A 27,715-nucleotide genomic window follows, 5' to 3' on the forward strand; every position below is an offset into this window, starting at 1 on the left:
CCCCGGTGTCTCTGAGGGAGATGGCTGCGCCCGGGCTCCGTTCCCCGGTGTCTCTGAGGGAGATGGCTGCGCCCGGGCTCCGTTCCCCGGTGTCTCTGAGGGAGATGGCTGCGCCCGGGCTCCAATCCCGGTGTCTCCTAGGGAGATGGCTGTGCCCGGGCTCCGTTCCCCGGTGTCTCTGAGGGAGATGGCTGCGCCCGGGCTCCAATCCCGGTGTCTCCTAGGGAGATGGCTGTGCCCGGGCTCCGTTCCCCGGTGTCTCTGAGGGAGATGGCTGCGCCCGGGCTCCGTTCCCCGGTGTCTCCGAGGGAGATGGCTGCGCCCGGGCTCCGATCCCGGTGTCTCCTAGGGAGATGGCTGTGCCCGGGCTCCGTTCCCCGGTGTCTCCTAGGGAGATGGCTGCGCCCGGGCTCCGTTTGAAGGCAGCGGCCCGGCGGGGCGGGGCGGGGCGGGGCGGGGCGGGGCAGGGCGGCGTCGGGCACTCTTTCGCCAGGTGCCGGTTCCCCTCGGCTGTCTGAGGGCCTTGCAGACGCGCTCCCCGGTCTCCAGCCACTGTCTTCTGCCTTGTAGTTTGTCAAAGCAGGGCGCCCCAGAGATCCCAGGTCATTTGGGGGCTCCCCGTCCGTGCAGTAGGGGGACGAGTGCTCCTAGTGGGCTGGAGGAAGCAGGCCCGGGTTCTAGACGTGCCTGTGTGCCGGGCCTGGCTGGCGACGCACCTGCCCGTGTGCGACCGCACGGCACCGCTGGTGTGCTCCCTGCCCGTGTGCGACTGCACGGCACCGCTGGTGTGCTCCCTGCCCGTGTGCGACCGCACGGCACCGCTGGTGTGCTCCCTGCCCGTGTGCGACCGCACGGCACCGCTGGTGTGCTCCCTGCCCGTGTGCGACCGCATAGCCCCGTGCCCCATGGCACCGCTGGTGTGCTCCCTGCCCGTGTGCAACCGCACGGCACCGCTGGTGTGCTCCCTGCCCGTGTGCAACTGCACGGCACCGCTGGTGTGCTCCCTGCGGTGCGGCTGCAGAGGCGTCCGTGCCGCGCTGCCACCGGTCACCGTGGGAGTCCTGTCGCCCCCACCACAGGACCACGTGCTCCCCGCACGTCAGCGTGACTAGGCCGCGGTGGGCACGTGCGCGCAACCCGGAACCATGGAAAACCGCTTCCTTGCACGCTTGCCCTCCAGCGTGCTGGTTTACGCCCAGCACAGTGCACAGGGGGCGTCCCGCCACGCGTGGCCACCCAGGAGCTCACGTCTGGGGCAGTGGTGCCACGTGCCCTGAGACAGAGAAGTGGGAAGATCTGCCGGTCCCTGGGCGCCCACTGCACAGGGCCTGTGGCGTCCAGCACGTGGATAGCCATCAGACGCGGGGGGACGTGACCCCAGCCTGTGAATCCATGTCAGACGCGGGGGGACGTGACCCCAGCATATACAGGGACATCAGATGAGGGGACTGTGACCCTAAGCAAGTCACGGAGTACATGAACCAGGTTAGAAACGTGAGAACCAGCCTGAAACGGGGCAGGTGGGATGGGTGGGCGAGGGATTGCAGGACCCCGCAGCTGGGCTTTGGGTGACCCTGGGTGACCTCCAGTCAATGGCTACCCACCTCCCTCCTCACGTCTATTTTCAGTGAGAGTTCAGGGATGATAAGAACTCTACTCTCTGTGGTGCTGACGTCTTGTGAGTGTAGGTAGTGTTTTACGATGAGGATCTGCCTTCCTAGTGACGTGACTGGAGGCGTGCTCTGACGTGGTCTAGGAGCCAGGCGTCGAGGGCCTGTGGGCTGCGTGGGCATGTTAGCTGATCTAGATGAGTGTCCCCGCCAGGCCCCATCCACCCAGCCTTTGAGAGTCATTCGGCACCCACCCCTCACCCCGGAGACCTCGGCCAACCTGGGCCTGAAGCTGGGTGCTGGGTGCTGTATTTGGCAGGAGTTGCGGCAGGGTCTAGGCTGAAAATTTACATCAGCCCAGGGGGGATGACAGAGACGGGCGGGAGAAAGAGGAGATGGACGGCTGGTGCCTAGTCTGGCGAAGCTCCCACAGTGGGCCGAGCTGTTTGAGAGATGGTTCACACAGAAGCACTGGCACTGAAGTGCAAGCACGGGTGACTCCCCTGAGCTCCTGGTCTGTGGGTGGGGAGGGAGCCCTGCCCGAGCCTCCATCCACCGGCGCAAGACACGGTGACGGGCCAGCTGCAGCAGGGTGCTCTGACCCTGGATTCCTCTAGAGAGAGAGCTGGCAAAGGACTCAAGGGGACCCAGGGTTTCCGTGCGTGTGCTCGTTCTAGAGCTGAGTCCTGACCCCAGCTGGTTCTGTAAAACCAGCTGCTGCCTAACCAGCTGGGCCTCTGCCTCTCCCCTTGCGATCTGGGTCTGGGCCTCTACCCTTGCGATCTGGGCCTCTCCCTCTCCCCCTTGTGATTGGGCCTCTCCCCCTTGTGATCTGGGCCTCTCCCCCTTGTGATCTGGGCCTCTCCCCCTGTGATCTGGGCCTCTCCCTCTCCCCCTTGTGATCTGGGCCTCTCCCTCTCCCCCTTGTGATCTGGGCCTCTCCCCCTTGTGATCTGGGCCTCTTCCCCTTGTGATCTGGGCCTCTTCCCCTTGTGATCTGGGCCTCTCCCCTTGTGATCTGGGCCTCTCCCCCTTGTGATCTGGGCCTCTCCCCCTGTGATCTGGGCCTCTCCCTCTTCCCCTTGTGATCTGGGCCTCTCCTCCTGTGATCTGGGCCTCTCCCTCTCCCCCTTGTGATCTGGGCTTCTCCCCCTTGTGATCTGGGCCTCTCCCTCTCCCCCTTGTGATCTGGGCCTCTCCCTCTCCCCCTTGTGATCTGGGCCTCTCCCCCTTGTGATCTGGGCCTCTCCCTCTCCCCCTTGTGATCTGGGCCTCTCCCCCTTGTGATCTGGGCCTCTCCCCCTTGTGATCTGGGCCTCTCCCCCTTGCGATCTGGGCCTCTCCCCCTTGTGATCTGGGTCTCCGCCTCTCCCCCTACAGGTGATGTTCACTGAGGAGGACGTCAAGTTCTACTTGGCGGAGCTGGCCCTGGCTCTGGACCACCTCCATGGCCTCGGCATCATCTACAGAGACTTGAAGCCCGAAAAGTAAGTGAGAAGAAAGGTGGGTGCCTATGAGTGTCCCCCCTTCCCAGCCCCCCAGCCCCGCGGCTGCCGTGTGGCCAGTGCTGCGACACACCCACGGTCAGACTCCGGGCAGGGAGCCCACACCATCTCCCCACCGGCTGCCTCGTGACTTCCGGGGGGCATTACAGGGCGGTTCTCACTCGACCTGTGGGCATCTGAGGACGGCCGGGCCCTGTTCAGGCTCAGGCTCCCGGCACACAGCCTGGCTGAGCCGGCCCAGGCTCGGATCCAATTTCCCACCAGCTTCTGCCACCAGAAGTGTCCGCCAGGGGTCTCGTCCTGGCCGCCTGTGTCTCCTCTTCTCCCGTGTGCCGTTCCAGTGAAATAGTGAGGGACTGGGTCTCGAGAGCTGCTTGATTCCGAGCAGAGCACCGCTCACAGGTGGAGCACCTGCTTCTCTAATGGCAGCTTGTCGTCCTAACGCGTGTGCTGTGCCCTCCTCCACGCCGCCGCGGGAAGCAGGCATTCTCCGCTCCCCAGAGAGAGGTCACCATTGTCACGCTAGCGGGCGGATCGCATGAAGCTCGCCCTTTCGGACAGGGCTCCATGTGCAGCCCAGTGACGTGAAACTCGTTCCCGGCACCGTGCCAGTGACCGTCAGCTCCAGTTCCTTCCCTGTGCAGCACTGGGCTTCTGAGCCGGGCCCCCCTCCTCCCAGTCCCCCCGCTCTGCTTTCTGATGCCTCCCCACCCGGGAGGGGCCACGGCCGGGCTCCGCCGTGCTGGCCACGGCCGGTCCAGCGCCCCGCGTGGGCTGAGCTGGGTGCACGTGGAGCCAGGGGCCCGCCTCTTCCTGAAGCCCCGCTTTCTCTCCCTGTCTTTCAGCATCCTCCTGGATGAAGAGGGGCACATTAAAATCACAGGTTTGTCAAACAAGTGGAAAGCACCCCTCCCCTGAGACGTCACCCCAGCCCCGGTAAACGGGGGGGGGGGTCCTCCCCACGGCCCCGTCACGCGCACACGCGCCACGGGCTGGTTTGGGGCTCTGGTCCTCACAGTGCGGGGCCCCCCGAGGCTCGCCCTCCACCCGCCCCTTCTGCAGCCACGCCTTGCCGGACGCTCCGCTCAGGACCCGTGCCCCCCATATCTGGACGATGTCTTATTCGGGAGCCCGTCACTGGGTGTCTCGTTCAGACACCCAGGCCCCTCCCACCGCCTCTGCCCGGCTCGCACCGCCACCCAATCCCCGGGGCCCAGTAAACCCAGCCGCGTCCCATGGCCCTGGCGTGGATGGGCTTCCCGCGTGGCTGGAACACGCTGCCCGAGCCGCAGGGTCGCCTGCCGCCTCAGCCCCGCGGTCGCGGCCAGCACTGGGGAGCTGCCCCCCCCACGTGTGCGGAGGACCCCCCCTCCCTCCCTCCCTCCCTCCCTCCCTCCCTCCCTCCCTCCCGCACGCAGAGGCCCTGAGCAGAGGGTGGCCCCCCTGGATGAGCCCATCCCGCGGCGGGATCCTTCGCAGACCCCCGCCAGGTCTCTTGTCCCGTGGGAATCCCAGGTCTGGGTCTCCACCGTGGCCACCCGCCCCCTCCCCCACGCGCCCCCCTCAGCAGCCAGAGCCCCTGCTCTTCAGCCGCTCCGCGTCCCCCGCCCACCCTCTCCCTGCCGGACAGAGCAGCGTCCCGGCCGTCCATCCATTCCCAGCCCCCCGGCCCGCAGGGGGCGCCACCCGCGCCCTCCGCCCGGCCCGTGTGCGTGTCAGGGCCGCGTGGCCAGGGCCCCGTGGCCCCGCTGGAGAGGACGGGAGGGGGCGGGGAGGCGGTGCCGGCCGGCGGAGCAGGCCCGCGGGCCCGGGCTGCGCAGGTCCGGCCGGAGCCGAAGCAGCTCCGCGCTGTGTTCCCACGCAGACTTCGGCCTGAGCAAGGAGGCCATCGACCACGACAAGCGGGCCTACTCGTTCTGCGGCACCATCGAGTACATGGCGCCCGAGGTGGTGAACCGGCGCGGGCACACGCAGAGCGCCGACTGGTGGTCCTTCGGTGTGCTCATGGTAAGGGCTCATCCCGGGTGGGGGGGGTCCCCAAGACGAGCTCCTCCCCACCTGGACTTCCCATCGCGGCTTGGCCCAGGGATTCAGAGGGCGGCTGAGCCCCGTGCGGAGGTGAGGCCCACCGAGCCCGCCGGACAAAGACCCGGCGCCCAGTAAGAGAGGCACGCGTGGCCTCAGGGCCGCCTCCCCCAGGGGCCGGGGCCGACTGCGCTGTCACCACCAGGGAGGGCGGCCCGGTCGCGAGCGCGGGAGGGCGGCTGGGTCACGTGGTATGGCGGCCCGGTCGCGTGCGTGGGAGGGCGGCCCGGTCGCGTGCGTGGGAGGGCGGCCCGGTCGCGTGGGAGGGCGGCCCGGTCGCGTGCGCGGGAGGGTGTCCCGGTCACGTCGTGCGGGAGGGCGGCTGGAGGCCGCGCGCCCCGCGCAGTGCGTGGAGATGCCGTCGCACGGTCAGATGCGCGGACTGGCAGAACGCGTTGTCCTTTGTGACTTTTCACCCCCGCAAGGAGCAGTCTCCCAGAGACCCCAAGCAGGGCTAGGCGATTTCCCCCAGGGCCCCCCTGCCGCCTTCCGCTTTAGACGGGAGTGACAGGTCCAGCGCCTCTGCCCGCTCTGCTCCCACCCACACGTGGGTGCCCTTCCAGCACCTCGGCGCCGGGTGTTCTGGGGGGTGAGGGGCGGGCCTTCCGAGGCCGTCGGGTACCGCAGGGTCCCCTGGGAAGCGTGGCTCACGGCTGCTGGCCCTGTCCCCTCCTGAGAACCCAGGGCCCCCTGAGCTCCCCTGATCCGCCTGGATCCCCCCAGAGCCGCTGTCCAGACCCGATCCCTTCCTGCAGAGCTCAGGGGGCCGGAGAGAAACCAGGCGCCACGGCAGGTGCCAGCTGCAAAGACGGCCCCTCCCAGCCGTCCCCGTCCTCCCCTCCCCTGCGCACCCCATTCCGGGGGGACACCTCCCCCAGGGACCTAGCTGCAGAGGAGAGAACTGGGTGGACGAGAACGGGGGGCTGGAAGGATCGGCCGAGAGTGAGCGCTGAGCCTGAGTCCCGGCCGTGGCCAGGCGGGAGTCGCTGAGTGGGCGTGTGAGCCCCGCGGCCGGTCTGGCCCCGCCGGCGGCCGGCGTGTACGGCTCGGGCTTCTCATCCTCACAGCCGGGCTCTTCTGGAAACGTGGCGGCGGTCGCCATCCGCAGACTCAGGAAAGGAGCCAAGTGGGGGGAAGGGAGGCCGAGACAAGGAGCGCCCCCCCCGCGGGCGGGATCCGGTGGGAAGGGCGGCTGCTCACGGAGCTTCCTGGGGTTCACCAGTGGCTCACCAGCCGGCCGGCCAGAGCGCAGACCCGATCTAATTCCGCACGTCCCTCCCCGTCCCCGGGCTGGGCTGGAGCCTGGCGTGGCTCGCGTCCCGTGTCTGTCTCTGCGGCACGCCGCCCCCGGGCGCTGTGCCGGGAGGAGGAGCGGGGAGGACTCCCCCGTTCTCTGTTGCCCTGCAGTTCGAGATGCTCACGGGGTCCCTGCCGTTCCAAGGGAAGGACAGGAAGGAGACGATGGCGCTCATCCTCAAGTGAGTGGGGGGCCACCCCAGGGCCGGCGGCGGCGGGGCGGGAGGGGCTTCGCTCCGTGAGGTGGGACCCGCCCCTCCGGCAGCAGAATGCAGCTGGGGGAGGGGGGCTCGTGGAGTCGCCTGCTGCCCGCTGCCCCTCCCGGGGCAGCCGCCCGCGGCGTGGCAGCTCCACGGCTCACTGCTGGGCCCTGGGAAGGCGGCGCGCGCCCTCCGCGGCGTGACGCGTGAGCAGGCCTGCCGTGGGGTGGGGGGGGACCCGCCGCGGGAGGCGGCCTCTGCCCCCCCCCCCCGCGCTGAGCGCCCCTCGTCTTGCAGGGCGAAGCTGGGGATGCCGCAGTTCCTCAGCGCGGAGGCCCAGAGCTTGCTCCGCGCGCTCTTCAAGCGGAACCCCTGCAACCGGCTGGGTAAGGGCCACGCGCCTCCGCCCCGGCGGGACACCGCGGGGCCACGGGCGGGCAGCCTCTCCTGTGGGGCCAGGGCAGCCCCTGTTCTCTGGGACGCGGGGGCCCCTCTGTGGGGAGGCGCGCAGCCGGCCCTGCTGCAGCCAAGCGCTGTCTGAGCTTCACTAGGGCCACCGACATGTGGGCCCAAGGGAGCCGGGAGGGCTGGACACGCGCAGACCTGGGACACGAGGCCTGACACACACGGACCCTGGGACACGAGGCCTGACACACATGGACCCTGAGGACACGAGGCCTGACACACACGGACCCTGGGACACCAGGCCTGACACACGTGGACCCTGGGGACACGAGGCCTGACACACACGGACCCTGGGACACCAGGCCTGACACACACGGACCCTGGGACAGGAGGCCTGACACACACGGACCCTGGGACACGAGGCCTGACACACACGGAACCTGAGGACACGAGGCCTGACACACACGGACCCTGGGGACACCAGGCCTGACACACACGGACCCTGGGACACCAGGCCTGACACACGCGGACCCTGGGACACGAGGCCTGACACACACGGACCCTGGGACACCAGGCCTGACACACACGGACCCTGGGACACCAGGCCTGACACACACGGACCCTGGGACATGAAGCTTCTTTGATTTCAAAACCACAGCACAGGAGAAGCAGCTTGCTACACGAGGTGACGCTGCACGCTCTGAGCGGCCCCACAGGCAGGGCCGGGCGGTCAGCCCCGCAGGCAGGGCACCAGGCGGTCAGTCCCGCAGGCAGGGCCGGGCGGTCAGCCCCGCAGGCAGGGCCGGGCGGTCAGCCCCTCAGGCAGGGCCGGGCGGTCAGCCCCGCAGGCAGGGCACCAGGCGGTCAGCCCCGCAGGCAGGGCCGGGCGGTCAGCCCCGCAGGCAGGGCCGGGCGGTCAGCCCCGCAGGCAGGGCCGGGCGGTCAGCCCCGCAGGCAGGGCACCAGGCGGTCAGCCCCGCAGGCAGGGCCGGGCGGTCAGCCCCGCAGGCAGGGCCGGGCGGTCAGCCCCTCAGGCAGGGCCGGGCGGTCAGCCCCGCAGGCAGGGCACCAGGCGGTCAGCCCCGCAGGCAGGGCCGGGCGGTCAGCCCCTCAGGCAGGGCCGGGCGGTCAGCCCCGCAGGCAGGGCGCCAGGCGGTCAGCCCCGCAGGCAGGGCACCAGGCAGTCAGCCCCGCAGGCAGGGCTGGGCGGTCAGCCCCGCAGGCAGGGCCGGGCGGTCAGCCCCGCAGGCAGGGCACCAGGCGGTCAGCCCCGCAGGCAGGGCACCAGGCGGTCAGCCCCTCAGGCAGGGCCGGGCGGTCAGCCCCGCAGGCAGGGCGCCAGGCGGTCAGCCCCGCAGGCAGGGCACCAGGCGGTCAGCCCCGCAGGCAGGGCTGGGCGGTCAGCCCCGCAGGCAGGGCCGGGCGGTCAGCCCCGCAGGCAGGGCACCAGGCGGTCAGCCCCGCAGGCAGGGCCGGGCGGTCAGCCCCGCAGGCAGGGCCGGGCGGTCAGCCCCGCAGGCAGGGCACCAGGCGGTCAGTCCCGCAGGCAGGGCCGGGCGGTCAGCCCCGCAGGCAGGGCAGGGCGGTCAGCCCCGCAGGCAGGGCACCAGGCGGTCAGCCCCGCAGGCAGGGCGCCAGGCGGTCAGCCCCTCAGGCAGGGCCGGGCGGTCAGCCCCACAGGCAGGGCCGGGCGGTCAGCCCCGCAGGCAGGGCACCAGGCGGTCAGCCCCGCAGGCAGGGCGCCAGGCGGTCAGCCCCTCAGGCAGGGCCGGGCGGTCAGCCCCACAGGCAGGGCCGGGCGGTCAGCCCCGCAGGCAGGGCACCAGGCAGTCAGCCCCGCAGGCAGGGCGCCAGGCGGTCAGCCCCGCAGGCAGGGCCGGGCAGTCAGCCCCGCAGGCAGGGCCGTGCGGTCAGCCCCGCAGGCAGGGCAGGGCGGTCAGCCCCACAGGCCACGTGTCAAGTGGTCAGTCCCGCAGGCAGGGCGGGGCCGGCTCTGCCTGGGCCAGGGAGAAAGGCTGCTGCTGGGACACAGGAAGGGGAGGTCGCGTGGCGCCCTGCCTGGGGTCGGCCCGCAGGGCTCCGGTGTGCCGCGGGGAGCGGAGGGACCGGTGAGGTCGGTCACGCCGCGGGCACCAGCGGTCACGCCCATCGCTGGGCTCCGAGGGGGTGGAGGGGCCCCGCCTTGCCCCCTCACCTGGAGACACTTGGATTGTGCAAACAGTGGCTCACACCTGATGATTTTAAAAAGCTCCCTCTTGTTGTTTGGTGCCGGTCCTGGGGCTTGAACTCAGGGTCTGGGCGCGTACCTGAGTTTTGGGCTCAAGGCTGGCGCTCTACCACTTGAGCCACAGCTCCACTTCCGGTTTTCTGGTGGTTCGATGGAGATAGAGTGTCACGGACTTTCTTTGACCAGGCTGGCTTTGAACCACGATCCTCGAGTCTCAACCTCCTGAAAGGCTAGGGTTATAGTTAGGAGCCACTGCTGTCATTTTTAAACATGTTTTAAAGGAAACCATTTGTGACTCAGGGGAGACGTTGTGGAGGGGGTTCTGGCTCCCACCCCAGCCCCCCGCTGGCCCCCCCTCACCTCAGTCACCAAAGCCCCGCCCTGGCCCAACACGGTCCATGGCTTTGGAGGATTGGCAAATGCGGAATCTCAGAGAGGAAGAACAGGGACCGAGCGAGGCGGGAACTGACCCCTCCCACGCCCTGTGAGGTGGGTTGGGGGGCCTGCAGGAGCTGTGCTTCCCCCGGGGGGGGGTGGCCTGTGTGGCCACGAGCCACGGGACAGTGTCAGCCAGGGAGCTTTGAAGGGGCGTGTTGGCAGAGCCCGGCAGGAGGAGGTGACGTGAGCAAATGTCTTCTGGCAGCTGCTGCTGCACGAGTAGCTTGTTGGTGGTAGCTGGGCTTGCAGATGTGCCGTCTGTGTGCTGAGATCGGGCGCCACGCACTGTGGAGCCCAGGCAGCCAGCCTCCGGCTCTGTCCCCTGTGCTGCTGGGGTTACAGGCGCGCAGCACAGCGCCCTCGTGTGTGAACCTCCAGGCGCTGTCGCAGCTCTGCCTCCCCACACTGTCTGTGGACGCGGAGGGAGGAGGGGGTGGATCGAGACCCATGCTTTCCCCCTCCTCACGTTGAGCAAGGCAGGAGGAGTTGCAAAGAGCGTAGACCCGACTGGACCCGACGCCTGGCTTCTCCTCCCAAAGCCGACTGTTTCCCACAAATCCTCCAGCCCTCAGGAGATGCTTCCAGAGGGACAGGAGGCCCTGGGGTGAGCCGCCCTGGCCCTGGGTGAGCCGCCCTGGGTGAGCCGCCCTGGCCCTGGGGTGAGCTGCCCTGGGTGAGCCGCCCTGGGGTGAGCCGCCCTGGCCCTGGGTGAGCTGCCCTGGGTGAGCTGTCCTGGGGTGAGCCGCCCTGGCCCTGGGGTGAGCCGCCCTGGCCCTGGGGTGAGCCGCCCTGGCCCTGGGTGAGCTGCCCTGGGTGAGCCGCCCTGGCCCTGGGTGAGCCGCCCTGGCCCTGGGTGAGCCGCCCTGGCCCTGGGTGAGCCGCCCTGGTCCTGGGTGAGCCGCCCTGGTCCTGGGGTGAGCCGCCCTGGTCCTGGGTGAGCCGCCCTGGCCCTGGGGTGAGCCGCCCTGGCCCTGGGGTGAGCCGCCCTGGTCCTGGGTGAGCCGCCCTGGCCCTGGGGTGAGCCGCCCTGGCCCTGGGGTGAGCCGCCCTGGTCCTGGGTGAGCCGCCCTGGTCCTGGGTGAGCCGCCCTGGCCCTGGGGTGAGCCGCCCTGGCCCTGGGGTGAGCCGCCCTGGTCCTGGGTGAGCCGCCCTGGGTGAGCCGCCCTGGCCCTGGGTGAGCCGCCCTGGTCCTGGGGTGAGCCGCCCTGGCCCTGGGGTGAGCCGCCCTGGTCCTGGGTGAGCCGCCCTGGCCCTGGGGTGAGCCGCCCTGGGTGAGCTGCCCTGGCCCTGGGTGAGCCGCCCTGGCCCTGGGGTGAGCCGCCCTGGCCCTGGGTGAGCCGCCCTGGTCCTGGGTAAGCCGCCCTGGCCCTGGGTGAGCCGCCCTGGCCCTGGGTGAGCCGCCCTGGTCCTGGGTGAGCCGCCCTGGCCCTGGGGTGAGCCGCCCTGGCCCTGGGGTGAGCCGCCCTGGCCCTGGGGTGAGCCGCCCTGGTCCTGGGTGAGCCGCCCTGGGTGAGCTGCCCTGGCCCTGGGTGAGCCGCCCTGGCCCTGGGGTGAGCCGCCCTGGCCCTGGGGTGAGCCGCCCTGGTCCTGGGTGAGCCGCCCTGGTCCTGGGTGAGCCGCCCTGGCCCTGGGGTGAGCCGCCCTGGTCCTGGGTAAGCCGCCCTGGCCCTGGGTGAGCCGCCCTGGCCCTGGGTGAGCCGCCCTGGTCCTGGGTGAGCCGCCCTGGCCCTGGGGTGAGCCGCCCTGGTCCTGGGTGAGCCGCCCTGGGTGAGCCGCCCTGGCCCTGGGTGAGCCGCCCTGGCCCTGGGTGAGCCGCCCTGGCCCTGGTGTCACAGCACCATGCAGTGTGACACCACAGTACCAAGTCATCAGTTCACCACAGCACCACAGTACCACGTCACCACAGTACCACTTCACCACAGTACCACGTCACCACAGTACCACGTCACCAGTTCATCACAGCACCACAGTACCACGTTACCACAGTACCACGTCACCACAGTACCACTTCACCACCATGCCACATCACCACGGTGCCACTTCACCACGGTGCCACTTCACTACCATGCCACGTCACCACAGTGCCACGCCACCACAGTGCCACATCATGTCACCATGGTACCACTTCACTACCATGCCATGTCACCACAGTACCATGTCACCACTGTACCACGTCATCAAGTTACAGTGCTGCCACGTTACCACAGCACCAGGTGGCACTGGGTCACCATGGCAGAGGCCCCACAGCACCCCACATGCTGCAGGCTGCAGAGTGTCTGCCCTGACAGTGCAGAGAATGGCCTGCGTCCCTCTCCCCAGGGCCTGGACGTCTTGGCAGAAGCAGCAGATGAGGCAGGAGGCCAGGCAGAATAACCCTCCCCTCCTTCCCCCCGGCCTCCCCCGGCCTAACCCCCCCTGGCCTCCCCGCCCCCCGGCCTCCCCCCCCAGCCTTGGATAAGGCAGGAGGCCAGGCAGAAGAACCCCTCCTCCTCCCCTTGGCCCCCCCCGCAGCCTCTGGTCCTGCTGTAGGAGCCTCCCACACCGGACAGGGAACCCTGGCTCCTAGGCCGGCTGTGAGGCCCCCGCGGGCAGGAGCGGGCTGCAGCGCCAGGCTCCCCCCCTGCCCCCCCCGCAGTGTTCAGCCGCCGGGCACGGGGCCGCGAGGGTTCTGAGCGCACTCTGCTTTCTGCCGCAGGTGCCGGCGTGGACGGAGTGGAGGAGATTAAGCGCCATCCGTTCTTTGTCACCATAGACTGGAACGTAAGCCGCCGGGGAGGGTGGGGGAGCGGGCAGCCCGGCGCGGCGTCTCCCTCAGCTCCCCGGGGGCTCTCGCTGACGGGGCCCCGCGTCCTGAGCCCCCCACCCCACCCCGCCTCGCACCTGCAGCCCGTGGGGCTGGCCCTGCGTGCTGCCTTCTGCACCACCTCAGGACTCGGGGCAGAGCAGGGGGCAGAGCCCAGCCTGACCTGGGGGGGGGACGGGGGGGGGCTGAGGACTCACCTCCTCCGGGCAGCTTGCCCGCCACTCTCCCCTCCCCACCATGGCCTGTCTCCCAAGGAATCCTCCAACCTCCCCTCCTCCCCAGGGGACTCTGAAGGCCAACTTGTAGGGTTTTACGTAGGGACAAAAGGTGATGGCCAGCCTGCGCCCCCGGGGCTCACGCCTGTAATTCCAGCTGCTCAGGAGACAGAAATCTGAGGGCCAGGGTTCAAAGCCAGCCCTGACAGGAAAGTCCGTGAGACTCTCATCTCCCATTACCTACCCACAAGCCAGAGGTGGAGCTGGGGCTCAAGTGTGGAGTGCCCGCCTTCCGCACGAGAGCTCGGGGACAGTGGCCAGGCTCTGAGTTCAGGCCCAGGACTGACCAGACAAATTAAAATCCCCTAGCCAAGAAGCAGCTGACGCTGTTTCCCCAACACGCAGCACGCTCGGCCCTCCCGACCCCCGGCCGCCCACGAGCGCGTTTCCGTCTTTGTGCGTACTGTGCGCTTTCTCGGCTGCACGCCGTGTCTGGTGACGGGAGCTGGTGGCGCTGCGGGGCCCTCCCCACCCCTGAGGGACCCGGGCGGCGGGGGGGGGGGGGGGGGCCCGCCCTTCACGCCGGCCTCCCGCTCCCCGCAGAAGCTGTACCGGAAGGAAATCAAGCCTCCCTTCAAGCCGGCGGTGGGCAGGCCGGAGGACACCTTCCACTTCGACCCCGAGTTCACCGCCCGGACCCCCACAGGTACACGCGGGGCCCCCCCCGCCACCCCGGGCCGACCCCACGCAGACACAGCCGCCCGCCCTCCGCGTCTGGAGAGGTCCCCACGTGCCGCGGGCGACGCCGTCGAGTTGTGGTGTGCTCCCACGCTGCCGTGGCCCCGTGTCCGTGGAGCCCGCGGCTGTGACCGGGGGCTGCGGGCTGGGGGTACCGCTCACGCAGCACCTGTCGCAGAGCCGCGGTGCCGCCGGGGCCCGGCACTGCCCGTGACCGCACAGCTGAGGCGGCTCTGGGGTGTGCGGTGGCGCCGAGCGCGCCCCTGACGGCCCCCGTGACGGCCGGAGTGCCGGGCTGCCCGGGTCCGGAGGCTGGCGGTCCGGGTCCGTGGCCGGGAGGGCCCGCGCGTGGGAGGCCTCGCCCCGGGCGCCCCACTCACCCCCCGCGTCCCCAGGAGAGTCGGAGCCCTTACGCTCGGGACCCCCCCCCCACCCCACGTGACCTCACTCCAAAGGGGCTGCCTGTGTCCAGATGGGGTCGCGTCACGTGGAGCAGCCCAGGAGGGAACTGCTCACCTCCCAAGGCTGGGGAAGCAAGCAGGAGAAGGCTGGGGACCCCCTGCGTTCCCAGGGCTCCCCAAGAAAGTCCGCCCCCTCCTCCCATGGCTGACCCAAAGCAAGAGAACAAAAAAGGACTGGGTCCAAGTAGGAGCTGGGGAAGACCAGTGAGTGCACTGTCCACAAGGCTGCACAGGGTGTCCACGCTGTCCACACACTGTCCACACTGACTTCCACGCTGACCACACTGTCCACGCTGACTTCCACGCTGTCCACACTGTCCACGCTGTCCACACACTGTCCACGCTGACCACACTGTCCACGCTGACTTCCACGCTGTCCACACTGTCCACACAGACTTCCACGCTGTCCACACTGTCCATGCTGATGGCCCACACTGTCCACACACTGTCCACACTGACTTCCACACTGACCACACGCTGTCCATGCTGACTGTCCACACTGTCCACACACCACCCATCCTGACTGCACACGCTGACTGCCCACTGTCCGTCCACACACTGTCCACGCTGTCCATTCACTGCCCATGTGGACTTCCACGCTGACTGTCCATGCTGGCTGTCCATGCTGAATGTCTACACACTGCCCTGACTGTCCATGCTGTCCACGCTGACTGTCCATGCTGACTGTCTACACACTGCCCACACTGTCCATGCTGTCCACACTGACTGTCCATGCTGACTGTCCACACTATCCATGCTGACTGTCCATGCTGTCTATGCTGACTGTCCATGCTGACTACACACTGCCCACACTGTCCATGCTGACTGCCCATGCTGTCCACGCTGACCGTCCACGCTGACTGTCTACACACTGCCACACTGTCCATGCTAGCTGTCCACGCTGACTGTCCACGCTGACTGTCCACGCTGTCCACGCTGACTGTCTACACACTGCCACACTGTCCATGCTGACTGCCCACGCTGTCCACGCTGACTGTCCACGCTGTCCACGCTGTCTACACACTGCCACACTGTCCATGCTAGCTGTCCACGCTGGCTGTCCACGCTGTCCACGCTGACTGTCCACGCTGACTGTCCACGCTGACTGTCCACGCTGTCCATGCTGACTGTCCACGCTGACTGTCCACGCTGTCCATGCTGACTGTCCACGCTGACTGTCCATGCTGTCCATGCTAGCTGTCCACGCTGTCCATGCTGACTGTCCACGCTGACTCTCCATGCTGTCCATGCTGACTGTCCACGCTGACTGTCCACGCTGTCCACGCTGATTGTCCATGCTGTCCATGCTGACTGTCCACACTGACTGTCCATGCTGTCCACGCTGACTGTCCACGCTGACTGTCCATGCTGTCCATGCTGACTGTCCACGCTGACTGTCCATGCTGTCCATGCTGTCCACGCTGACTGTCCACGCTGTCCACGCTGACTGTCCATGCTGTCCATGCTGACTGTCCACGCTGTCCACGCTGACTGTCCATGCTGACTGTCCACGCCGACTGTCCATGCTGTCCATGCTGACTGTCCACACTGACTGTCCATGCTGTCCACGCTGACTGTCCACGCTATCCATGCTGACTGTCCACGCTGACTGTCCACGCTGTCCATGCTGATTGTCTACACACTGCCCACCCTGTCCACGCTGACTGTCCATGCACTAAGTACAAACTCATACAAAGCGTGCAACACAAACCACAGCCCAGGAAAGCGCTCCGTCCATACTCCGGCCTGTGCTTGGCAGGCAGAGCGGGGCCGGGCGGGTGTGAATTCCAGTCCAGCCTGAGCTGCGTAGCGAGCCCTATCTCGGGACTGACACACCTCAGCGGGACGTGTGTGGTGACCACCCCCGTTGTCCTGGGAGCCACGGGGGCCACCTGGAACAAAGTGGCTGAATACGGCGGGGCCTTGTCCACGCGGCCGCTTTGCCTCCTCCCCCACCGACACACGGCGTGCCCTCCCCACAGAACACGGGCACGCACACCCTTCCGTGAGCACTCGGCTCAGCCGCCGCGTGCCTGCACGCTCACGTGCACTCACACACGTGGAGTGTGTGCCCGCGTGCATGAGCTCACCCCCCCCCGCCGCCCCCTGCAGGACTCCCCGGGGGGTCCCGCCCAGCGCCAACGCGCACCACCTGTTCCGAGGATTCAGCTTCGTGGCCTCCAGCCTGGTCCAGGATCCCTCGCCGCAGGGGGAGCACGCGGCTCCCGTCCACCCCCATCGTGCAGGTAAACCCCGCCGCCCCCGCGCTCTGTGCCCCACGCCCGCCGGCGCCCCGCGCTCTGTGCCCACGCCCCGCCGGCGCCCCGCGCTCTGTGCCCACGCCCCGCGCTCTGTGCCCACGCCCGCCAGCGCCCCGCGCTCTGTGCCCACGCCCGCCGGCGCCCCGCGCTCTGTGCCCACGCCCGCCGGCGCCCCGCGCTCTGTGCCCACGCCCGCCGGCGCCCTGCGCTCTGTGCCAACGCCCGCCGGCGCCCCGCGCTCTGTGCCCACGCCCCGCGCTCTGTGCCCACGCCCGCCGGCGCCCCGCGCTCTGTGCCCACGCCCGCCAGCGCCCCGCCCTGTGCCCACGCCCCGCGCTCTGTGCCCACGCCCGCCGGCGCCCCGCGCTCTGTGCCACGCCCGCCAGCGCCCCGCCCTTTGTGCCTGGTGTCTACCACGCGCTCTACCTTTTCCCTCTGCCTCGCTTGGCTTGTTGGTGAACCAGGACCTCCGGTGTGCAAACACCAGAGCTCAGCCTGAGGCGCCGGGGAGCTGGGGTTTAACCCAGACACCCCGCCGAGTCGCGCCGTGCCCCGGGCCGCGGGTCCTCTCATTCCTGAGCCCGGGATCTCTGAGCCCCGAGTTCCCAGTGCGCGCCCAGCACCTCACAGCCCCTCTGTCCCCCCCGCAGCAGCTACACTGGAACAACGTCCACTTCACCGACGGCTACGAGATCAAGGAGGACATCGGGGTGGGCTCCTACTCCGTGTGCAAGCGGTGTGTGCACAAGGCCACGGACACGGAGTACGCCGTGAAGGTAAGGCGGGGCTCCTCACGAGCAGTGTGCGTGAGCGCGGTGCGCGCAGCGCTGCCAGCCGTCCCCCGACGCCAGCGGGAAGGAGGGCCCGAGGGGAGGGACGCCGCCAGCCTCCGCGCCCTCCTGCGATGGAGAGCGGGGACGGGAGGTCGTTTGCGGTGGCGCTCGAGTTGCTGCGACGTGAGGTTATTCATTTAGAAATGGTGTTGCAAGCCGTGACAGTTACCCCTCTACCCAGCACGCAGAACTGACCGCTTTCAGTGACTTCATGCGCGATTCGTGCCAGTATTCTGAGGAAACAGAGCTGGGGCAAGGCAAGGCAGGCAGGAAGAAAGGGGGAAAGGAGAGACGGAAGACACAATCACCGAAACGTGACTCCATCAGGCAATCAAAGCTGTGCATGGTGGTTCCAACCGGCAGTGTTAGCTGTCAGGAGGCTGAGATCCGGATGAAGGAGGTTCGAGGCCAGCCCCGGGCAAAAACGTCTGAGAGACCTTCGTCTCCACCCAACCAACGCTGGACTCAACGGCTCACACCTGCTACCCCGGCTAATCTGAAACCGTAAAGAAGAGCATCATGGCCCCACTCCAGCCCTGGGCGAGAATCAAGACTCTATTTGGAAAAATAACAAAAAGGAAAAGGGCTGGAGGTTTGCCTCGAGAGGTAGAGAGCTTGCCTACCAAACCTAAGTCCCCGGATTTCAAACCCAATTACTGCAAGAAGAGGGAAGGGGAAGAGGAGGGGGAGGACGGACACAGGGAGAAATAGAAACTAGGGCCAGGGGAAGAGAAGAAGAGAAAGGAGGAGAAAAAGAGGAAGAAAAGAAGGAGGTAGAGGAGAAGGAGGACTTGTATTCCAGCAACTTCCACCTCTGCGGTTAATGCCGGGTGGAATGTTTGATCTGGGAATCCAAAATGCCAGCTTCTAGAGTTCACTGCCTGGCCAAATGTGCTTAAAGCTAGATCTCTTTGCTACCGTGAGAATCTGGTGTGTAACAGGCACACACTTCTCTACTGCACAAGAGCCTCCGCCCGGCCCTCGACCCTGGGGGACAAGGCCCAGGCCTGTGCTTCGGGCCGGCTGCAGCAGGCCTGCCCGCTCCCCAAACCCTCTGCCTCCCCCACAACCTGCGGAAAGACCTGCAGCCACGGCCGTCCGAGGAGACGGCAGCGCGGCCGGCTCGGGATGGGCGCAGGCGTCGACCCCAGCGACGGTGGCTCTCGAGGCCCTGGAAGGACGGGGAGCCTCCCGCCTGCTGCCGGAAGCCAAGGCCTCGCGGGAAGTGAGAGCTGGCCGGCCAGCTCTGCCCGCGGGACCACCACACAAAGGAAGCACACAGCGGGCGCATCTCCGAGCCTGCGGCTTCTTCAGGCCCGAGGGGAGCGCAGTGGACGCGGAGGAGCGGCCGGGGTGTGCGCCCAGGCGAGGCCCGCGCCGCCCAGCTGCCCGCTGCCTCGCCGGCAAGGTCACACATCCTGCGGACGTTGGTGGCCACAGAACCCCAGCGGCGCCTTCGTGGCGGCCCCCCAAAGCTCAGAGACGGGCGGCCAGGCCTGAGTTCAAGCCCCAGTACTGGCAAAAAAGGAGGAAGGACGGAAGGAAAGACAAGAGCAAGGAAGGAAGGAAGGAAGGAAGGAAGAAAGCAAACAAGGAAGGATGGAAGCAAGCAAGGAAGGATGGAAGGACGGAAGGAAGGAAGGAGTTTTACTTCATGTGTGGGAGTCTCCCTCTGCATTTGTGGAAGTCGGCTTGCTCTTGCCCATACGTCACACTGATTCTGTGACCCCCCCCCCCCCATGTCCAGGAGGCTGGCTGCTTTTCCTCACCAGCACACGTGTGTTTTTTGGATGCGTGTGTATGGCGGGCGAGGCTGCACGCCTGCACTCTGCACCTTCCCCGTCCATCTGCTGAGCAAAGCCATTCACCTCCGTGGTGCTGGCCGCAGCTCTGTCGGGGAGACTTGCCCTGGCTTGTCCTGTCAGTGACTCGCCCTGGCTTGTCCTGTCAGTGACTCGCCCTGGCTTGTCCTGTCTGTCAGGGAGGCTCGGCCTGGCTTGTCCTCTATCGGTGACTCGCCCTGGCTTGTCCTCTGTCAGTGACTCGCTCTGGCTTGTCCTCTCTGTCGGTGACTCGCCCTGGCTTGTCCTCTCTGTCAGGGAGGCTCGCCCTGGCTTGTCCTCTGTCAGGACTCGCCCTGGCTTGTCCTCTGTCAGTGACTCGCTCTGGCTTGTCCTCTCTGTCGGTGACTCGCCCTGGCTTGTCCTCTCTGTCAGGGAGGCTCGCCCTGGCTTGTCCTCTGTCAGGGACTCGCCCTGGCTTGTCCTCTGTCAGTGACTCGCCCTGGCTTGTCCTATCTGTCAGTGACTCGCCCTGGCTTGTCCTCTCTGTCAGTGACTCGCCCTGGCTTGTCCTCTGTCAGTGACTCGCCCTGGCTTGTCCTGTCTGTCAGTGGCTCGCCCTGGCTTGTCCTGTCAGGGAGGCTCGCCCTGGCTTGTCCTCTGTCAGTGACTCGCCCTGGCTTGTCCTCTCTGTCAGTGGCTCGCCCTGGCTTGTCCTCTCTGTCAGTGACTCGCCCTGGCTTGTCCTCTCTGTCAGTGACTCGCCCTGGCTTGTCCTCTCTGTCAGTGGCTCGCCCTGGCTTGTCCTGTCTGTCAGTGACTCGCCCTGGCTTGTCCTTTGGCCGCTTATCTTCCCAGATGTGCGGGAGGGTCAGCACCCCCTCCTTGTGGCGCTCCCCCAGAGTGTCTGCGAGGCCGGGTACGAGTCTTCCTGGAGGGCAGCGTGAACCCGAGCCTGGGAGCACGTCTTGTTCCGGTGCGCAGGCCCTCGTGCGCTTGGGCCACGGGGTCCGCTGTCCACGTTCACACTGCGTTCACGCCGCGTTCACACCGCGTTCACAGCGCCCTGGGCTCCTTCTCACGCTGGCACGGGATTTCTCAACCAGACAGGAAGTGGGATTGAGGCAGAGGCTTCGCCTGCATAGGACTCGCTTTTATTTATTTATAGCTTGTTTTCAGAGGTACCGATGGGCCTGAAGTCTTATTTTTTTTCCATTAGGCAACGCTGGGTTCTTTTGTGTCACTGCCTGAGTTGATTTCCCAGGAACCTGTCTCCTGGATTCCTCAAGTCGCTCCACGCTCTACTTGCTTTCAATATGGGGCCCTTCCCTCCTGTGTAGAGACGCGCCCGCAGGGGGGGGGAGGGGAGGGTGTCTGGGAGCCACGCTCACCCACTTTTGGTGACAGACAGGGGTGAGAAGGGCACGGATGGGGAGGGAGGGGGAGAGGGGTGGCGAGGGAGACCCGCCCACCGCGGAGCACCGTCCTTCCACCCGCTGGGAACACCGTGGTTCTGCCCCGGGCCGCGCAGTGAGGGAGGCGGCCGAGGGCTCGCCTCCCTGCTGCGGGGACCTGACCGCCCTCCCCTCCCCCTCCGCCTCCCTCCACCTCTTCCAAGGGTCCCGCCCTCCCCTCCACTGAGCGGCCGACGGCAGCCAGAGGCGAGCCCCCCAGTCCCTCGCGCGGCCGGGCGAAGGCGGCGTCCCTGACGGGTCGCCTCCGTGCTTCCGAAGGGGTCCCCACCCTCCCAGCAAGCACCGGGCCGAGCCCCTGGCTGCCGTCGGGGGGGGGGGGGGTGCTCCACGTGCCCCAAGGAAGCCTGAGGAGGCGCTGGGGGGCGGTGGAAGACCCCAGCCCGCCGGCCCGCTCCAAACACCGCCCCTGCAGCTGCCGTGTCCCTGCGCCCTGGGAAGAGCCTCGCTCAGCACGCTTCCGCTTCCGCTTCCGGAAAGCGAGGAAGGCCCGCGGGGAAGCAGAACCCCGGGGGTGGGAGGACAAGACAGAAGAAGCCTGCCGCAGCCCCGCTCCCGGTCCTCCTCCGCAGGGACGGCCCGAGGCGCCGCCGGAGAGCTCCGTGCGTCCCGTGGCCGCGGGACACTGCCGCCCCCCGCCTCCCGCCCTCGCGAGCCCCGCCGCCTGTGACGCCCCCACGGGTGTCAGGGACGCTCAGCCAGACAAGTGCATGGCGTGAAAGACGCCATGTTTGCTACGACGATCTAAGGACGCGCGCTGCGCGTGCGCAGAGGCGGGGCGGGGCCTAGGGCGGCTCCCGCGTGCTAGCGTGAAGCACGCGCACGTGTGGACCCTCGTCCAGAGGGCGGCTCCCGTGCAGCACACGCGTGTGCACGTTCACAGCAGCTTTAAAACGCCCTTCCGATGTCGCCGACAAGCCGTGGTGAGCCGGGTTCCAAACCTCGTTGTTTACCAGCGCTCGTCCCTGCGTGGGAGAGCTGTGGTGTGCACGGAGAGCTCACGCTGGGTGTGCACGGCCAGTCACCCATGTCCCGGGGGCTGTGCATTCCCACGGCTGAGCGTCCCACCTGCCGAGGGCCGGGCCCCCACCCCCTCGGTGGAGGCCAAGGTGGTTTGCGCTTTCCTGTCCACCCAGCGTTACCTGTGCATGCACAGGGCGTGAGTGCTGTTGGCATCCCGCCCAACTGTAATACAGACGTCGGGCGAGGACACACCTAGACACACCCGGACGCATCTCCAGGAAGTGCTTCCTTCCAGTGTGCTGGCAGACCGGTGCTAGCAGCGGTCACTTTACCGTCTGAACCTCCGAGGGGGGAGAGGAATCCACTCACTGTTTAAAGTCCGTGAACATACTACCCTTCTCAAATTGCCAAGCCCAGGCTGCGAAGTTGCTGTCAGGAGGATACTTCTAGAAGCCCCACTTCTGCCTGGGTGCTGTTTGCAATGTATGTGACTCCCTGGGGAAGGATCCTGTCCAGCCTGCAAATGCTGGCCGCAAAGGGGCTTCTCCGTGGCTCTGCCCGGAGGCAAGTCCTGCCCGGGCTCCAGGCCCTGCATCTTTGGTGAGAGCCGCACACCCTGACTTATTCCGTGGGTGGTATGTAGCTCAGAGACCCAGGCGGACACCGCGGGTGGCTGGAAGGGCCTTTAAAACGAGAGCTCAGGTGCCCAGCCAAGTGGCGTGGTGTTTTCTGTTGCTTTCTCGGTATCTGCATGACCTCTCCACACCCACCCTTCTTCACCCAGCCGTAAAGTGCCTTCAAGTGTCACGGGCACCAGTGACTCGGGCCTGTAATCCCAGCTCTTCAGGAAGCTGAGATCTAGGGTGGCAGTTCAAAAGCCAGCCTGGGCAGGAAAGTACTTGAGACTCTATCTAATTAACCAAGGGCAAAAACCCAGACCTTGAGATCAAGCCCCAGGACCAGCATAGATGGATGGATGATGGACAGATGGACAGATAGAGACTTTGAAGTATAACTTTTAGGCTAGCTGTGACAGAAACGACTAGCTCTAGCTGGGCGCTAGTGACTCATGCCTAATCCCAGCTACTCCGGAGGCTGAGATCAGGATCGCAGTTCAAAGCCAGCCCAGACGGGAACGTCCTTGAGACTTTTATCTCCAGTAAACTACTCAGGAAAAGCAGAAGGTGGCGCTGTGGCTCAAGTGGTAGAGCACCAGCCTTGAGCAAAAGAATCTCAAGGGCAGCGCCCAGGCCCTGAGTTCAAGCCCCAGGATGGGCAAAAAAGGAAACGTGAAAGGGCTAACCCCAATCCGCAGGCCACGTGAGGCGGCCACGGGGGAGGCTGGGGGGGGAGGGCTGTGGCCCCGCGGACCCCTTCCACAGCCCTCCGTGGCTGTCTGTTGCAGATCATCGACAAGAGTAAGAGAGACCCGTCGGAAGAGATCGAGATCCTGCTGCGCTACGGACAGCACCCCAACATCATCACCCTCAAAGACGTGAGTATCTGGCCGTGCGCGGTGGTGTGTTCCTGCAGCACGCGTGCGTGCACATACGTGTGAGCACGTGTGTGCACACCCATGCGCGTTTCCCGCACCTGGCCGGCACTGGAGGTGCGCGGCACAGTTCCCATGCGACAGCTCCGCCCCCGGGATGCACTGGGCCTGCGCGTGGGCCTGGAGCAGCCGGGGCACGGGATGCACAAACACGACCCAAGACGCGCCACTGCTCCCGGCCACGCAGATGTGGAACCGTGGGCTGAGGGCAGGGCCCAGCCCAGGCCCCCCGAGCCCTGTGGGAAGTCTTCAGCCCTCGGGGGGACAGTCCTTAGTCCTTGTCCAGTGATGGGGGAGGATGCAGGAAGCAGCCACGTCTAGCCGTCAGGAAGCCCGCAGTACCCCATAAAGGCCCCTGGGGTACAGGCCGGGGTGAGGGGCAGTTCTCCTCCTCTTCCCTCACAGCTAACTCTGCGTTGCACGGGGAGCTCCTCGGGCCCAGCGCGTGCAACCCACAGGGAGCAGCCGAGCCTCGGGCTGCTTTCTTCCTGAGCAGCGATGCCCAGCGAGGGCCGCGGGGCCCCGTCTCGGGCTTCCGTCCCAGGCCCCGCTGTCCAGCCTCCCCCGGCCCCTAGGAGCCCCGCCCAGCGCAGGCGGCTCCCTGAGGCCCTGCGCCTTCCCGTGGGCCCAGGTCTACGACGATGGCAAGTTCGTGTACCTGGTGACGGAGCTCATGCGCGGCGGGGAGCTCCTGGACCGCATCCTGCGGCAGCGCTGCTTCTCGGAGCGCGAGGCCAGCGACGTGCTCTGCACCATCGCCAAGACCATGGACTACCTGCACGCCCAGGGGGTGAGGCCGCGCCCACGGCCAAGGCCACGCCCACGGCCAAGGCCACGCCCACGGGCTGCCGGCACGCCCAGGGGGTGAGGCCGCGCCCACGGCCAAGCACGCCCACGGGCTGCCGGCACGCCCAGGGGGTGAGGCCGCGCCCACGGCAAGGCCACGCCCACGGGCTGCCGGCACGCCCATGGGGTGAGGCCGCGCCCACGGCCAAGGCCACGCCCACGGGCTGCGGCACGCCCAGGGGGTGAGGCCGCCGCCCACGGCCAAGGCCACGCCCACGGGCTGCCGGCACGCCAGGGGGTGAGGCCGCGCCCACGGCCAAGGCCACGCCCACGGGCTGCCGGCACGCCAGGGGGTGAGGCCGCGCCCACGGCCAAGGCCACGCCCACGGGCTGCCGGCACGCCCAGGGGGTGAGGCCGCGCCCACGGCCAAGGCCACGCCCATGCCCACGGGCTGCCGGCACGCCCAGGGGGTGAGGCCGCGCCCACGGCCAAGGCCACGCCCACGGGCTGCCGGCACTCCCAAGGGGTACGGCCATAGCCACGCCCACGGGCTGCCGGCACGCCCAGGGGGTGAGGCTGCGCCCACGGCCAAGGCCACGCCCACGCCCACGGGCTGCCGGCACGCCCAGGGGGTGAGGCCGCGCCCACGGCCAAAGCCACGCCCACGCCCACGTGCTGCCGGCACGCCCAGGGGGTGAGGCCGCGCCCCACGGCCAAAGCCACGCCCATGGGCTGCCGGCACTCCCAAGGGGTACGGCCACAGCCACGCCCATGGCCACGCCCACGGGCTGCCGGCACGCCCAGGGGGTGAGGCCGCGCCCACGGCCAAAAGCCACGCCCACGGGCTGCCGGCACGCCCAGGGGATAAGGCCACGGCCACGCCCACCGGGCTGCTGGCACTCCAGGGGGGTAAGGCCAAGGCCACGCCCATGGGCACACCCGCGGGCTTCCGCACTCCCAGGGGGTAAGGCCACACCCACGGCCACGCCCGCGGCTGCCGGCACTCGGGGGATAAGGCCACGCTCACAGGCTGCGGGCACTCCGGGGTAAGGCCACGCCCATGGCCACGGCCTCGCCCCCAGGCCGCCCAAGCCCCGGTGGTGGAAGGAGGCCGGGAGGAGACCGCAGGGAGGAGCGGTGTGCTTCCCTTCCCCCCCGAGGCTCATGGCTGACGGTTAGGTTGATGAGACGGGGGGGGGGGGGGGGGGGGCACGAGAGACCGCCCTGGCTCGAGGGGAGGGGCCCGCGGGAGCGCACCGGCGGAGAGAGGGTCGCGCTGCTCTGCGGTGACCCCGAGCCCCTGCTCCCTCCGCCCCGTCCGCATGGCGCGACGGGGCCCCACCGCCTGGGTGGCGCCCCGAGCTGCGCCCTGGCCCTGGGCAGACGTGCTGAGGGCTCAGCCGCGGGCATGGCGGTCGGTGCCCGGAGGGCCGGGGGTATGGCGGTCGGTGCCCCGAGGGCCGGGCAGCACGAGGGCAGACCCAGGCCCAGCCCTCCCCTCCACCCCCCCCCCCCCCCCCCCGGCGGCTGGGCCCCCGCGGAACCCGCAGCGCTCCGTGGCCGCGCTCAGCCCGCACGCCGCCCGCGCCCCAGGTCGTCCACCGGGACCTGAAGCCCAGCAACATCCTGTACGTGGACGAGTCCGGCCACCCCGAGTCCATCCGCATCTGCGACTTCGGCTTCGCCAAGCAGCTGCGCGCCGAGAACGGGCTGCTCATGACGCCCTGCTACACCGCCAACTTCGTGGCCCCCGAGGTGAGCCCCGGAGCCGGGGGACCGCGGGGCCCGAGGGGAGCCCGGGAACGGGGGGACCGCAGGCCTGGTGCCCGCCGGGCGCCCTGCACCCCCCGGGAGGCCGCGGGGCGCCGGGCCCAGGGCGGCGCTGACCCCCCCGCCGTCCGCAGGTCCTGAAGCGGCAGGGCTACGACGCGGCGTGCGACGTGTGGAGCCTCGGCATCCTGCTCTACACCATGCTGGCGGGGTAACGCGGGCGGGGGCGGGCGCGGGGGCCACCGCGGGTGGGGGCGCTCGGGCCCGTGGCCACAGGACCCCCAAAAGAAGGAAGTCAGTGTGTACCTCCCGTAGACCCAGCCCCTAACAGAGACGCCAGGCCACAGTGCTCCCGACACAGTGCTCCTTCCGGCACAGTGCACCCCACCGCTCCTCCCAGCACAGTGCTCCCCTCCCCACCCCACCGCTCCTCCCGGCACAGTGCTCCCCTCCCCACCCCACCGCTCCTCCCGGCACAGCGCTCCCCTCCCCACCCCACCGCTCCTCCCGGCACAGCGCTCCCCTCCCCACCCCACCGCTCCTCCCGGCACAGTGCTCCCCTCCCCACCGCTCCTCCCGGCACAGTGCTCCCCTCCCCACCCCCACTGCTGCTCCCGGCACAGTGCTCCCCTCCCCACCCCACCGCTCCTCCCGGCATAGTGCTCCCCTCCCCTCCCCACCGCTCCTCCCGGCACAGTGCTCCCCTCCCCACCCCCACTGCTCCTCCCGGCACAGTGCTCCCCTCCCCACCGCTCCTCCCGGCACAGTGCTCCCCTCCCCACCCCACCGCTCCTCCCGGCACAGTGCTCCCCTCCCCACCCCACCGCTCCTCCGGCACAGTGCTCCCCTCCCCACCGCTCCTCCCGGCACAGTGCTCCCCTCCCCACCCCACCGCTCCTCCTGGCACAGTGCTCCCCTCCCCACCCCCACTGCCCCTGACACAGTGCTCCCCTCCCCACCCCACCGCTGCTCCCGGCACAGTGCTCCCCTCCCCACACCCACTGCTCCCGGCACAGTGCTCCCCTCCCCACCCCACCGCTCTCCCGGCACAGTGCTCCCCTCCCCACCCCACCGCTCCTCCCGGCACAGTGCTCCCCTCCCCACACCACTGCTCCCGGCACAGTGCTCCCATCCCACCCCACCGCTCCTCCCGGCACAGTGCTCCCCCTCCCCACCCCCACTGCCCCCAGCACAGTGCTCCCTCCCCACCCCCACTGCTCCCGGCACAGTGCTCCCCTCCCCACACCCACTGCTCCTGGCACAGTGCTCCCCTCCCCTCCCCACTGCCCCTGGCACAGTGCTCCCTCCCCACCCCACCGCTCCTCCAGCACAGTGCTCCCCTCCCCACACCCACTGCTCCCGGCACAGTGCTCCCATCCCCACCGCTCCTCCCGGCACAGTGCTCCCCTCCCCACCCCACCGCTCCTCCCGGCATAGTGCTCCCTCCCCACCCCCACTGCTCCCGCACAGTGCTCCCCTGCCGGCCGCGCCCGTCGGGGCTGCAGCCCGGGTTTCGCGCGGCTCCCCTGAGGTCGTGGGCTCACCGTCCCCCCGCCCCCCGCAGGTTCACCCCCTTTGCCAACGGGCCGGACGACACCCCCGAGGAGATCCTGGCGCGGGTGGGCAGCGGCAAGTACGCCCTGTCCGGGGGAAGCTGGGACTCGATATCCGACGCGGCCAAGGTGAGCGGGGCCCCGGGGCCCCGAGACGCCGCCCGGCCGCCCGCCCGGCCGGGAGAGGAGGCTGGGGACGCGGGGGCCGTGCACGGGGCGGCGGCAGAAGGGCTCGGGCCTCACCGCCGGGCGAGCCGCTGCGCTCTGTGGCCCTTGTTCATTTTCTGGGGGAGAGGCCGCAGGGGGCACTGGAGAGGGAGGTGGAGGCCCTGCGCCCTGCAGCGCCCCCAGCGGCTGGGGGGGGAGGCCCTGCGCCCTGCAGCGCCCCCAGCGGCTGGGGGGGAGGAGGCCCTGCGCCCTGCAGCGCCCCCAGCGGCTGGGGGGGAGGAGGCCCTGCGCCCTGCAGCGCCCCCAGCGGCTGGGGGGGGGAGGCCCTGCGCCCTGCAGCGCCCCCAGCGGCTGGGGGGGGGGGAGGCCCTGCGCCCTGCAGCGTCCCCAGCGGCTGGGGGGGAGGCCCTGCGCCCTGCAGCGCCCCCAGCGGCTGGGGGGGAGGCCCTGCGCCCTGCAGCGCCCCAGCGGCTGGGGGGGGGAGGCCCTGCGCCCTGCAGCGCCCCCAGCGGCTGGGGGGGAGGAGGCCCTGCGCCCTGCAGCGTCCCCAGCGGCTGGGGGGGGGAGGCCCTGCGCCCTGCAGCGTCCCTAG

At 68.8% G+C, this 27,715-nt stretch overlaps 1 protein-coding gene across 1 annotated transcript in view; it reads left to right on the forward strand.

Moving 5' to 3' along the window:
- The window catches only part of LOC125357612 (ribosomal protein S6 kinase alpha-2), a 132,331-nt gene that overhangs the window by 104,097 nt on the left and 519 nt on the right, over nt 1–27,715 (forward strand). Inside the window, exons 6-20 of the mRNA XM_048354565.1 lie at nt 2,991–3,097; nt 3,961–3,998; nt 4,980–5,122; nt 6,608–6,678; nt 6,994–7,082; nt 12,462–12,526; nt 13,388–13,490; nt 14,105–14,111; nt 16,096–16,223; nt 16,875–17,020; nt 22,699–22,788; nt 23,477–23,635; nt 25,226–25,387; nt 25,537–25,613; nt 26,967–27,101. Coding sequence (XP_048210522.1) covers nt 2,991–3,097; nt 3,961–3,998; nt 4,980–5,122; nt 6,608–6,678; nt 6,994–7,082; nt 12,462–12,526; nt 13,388–13,490; nt 14,105–14,111; nt 16,096–16,223; nt 16,875–17,020; nt 22,699–22,788; nt 23,477–23,635; nt 25,226–25,387; nt 25,537–25,613; nt 26,967–27,101 — 1,520 coding nt within the window. The remainder of the gene's footprint in view (nt 1–2,990; nt 3,098–3,960; nt 3,999–4,979; nt 5,123–6,607; nt 6,679–6,993; nt 7,083–12,461; nt 12,527–13,387; nt 13,491–14,104; nt 14,112–16,095; nt 16,224–16,874; nt 17,021–22,698; nt 22,789–23,476; nt 23,636–25,225; nt 25,388–25,536; nt 25,614–26,966; nt 27,102–27,715) is intronic.

The sequence above is a fragment of the Perognathus longimembris genome, chromosome 9 (genome assembly GCF_023159225.1).
Source record: "Perognathus longimembris pacificus isolate PPM17 chromosome 9, ASM2315922v1, whole genome shotgun sequence".
NCBI classification, from domain to species: domain Eukaryota; kingdom Metazoa; phylum Chordata; class Mammalia; order Rodentia; family Heteromyidae; genus Perognathus; species Perognathus longimembris.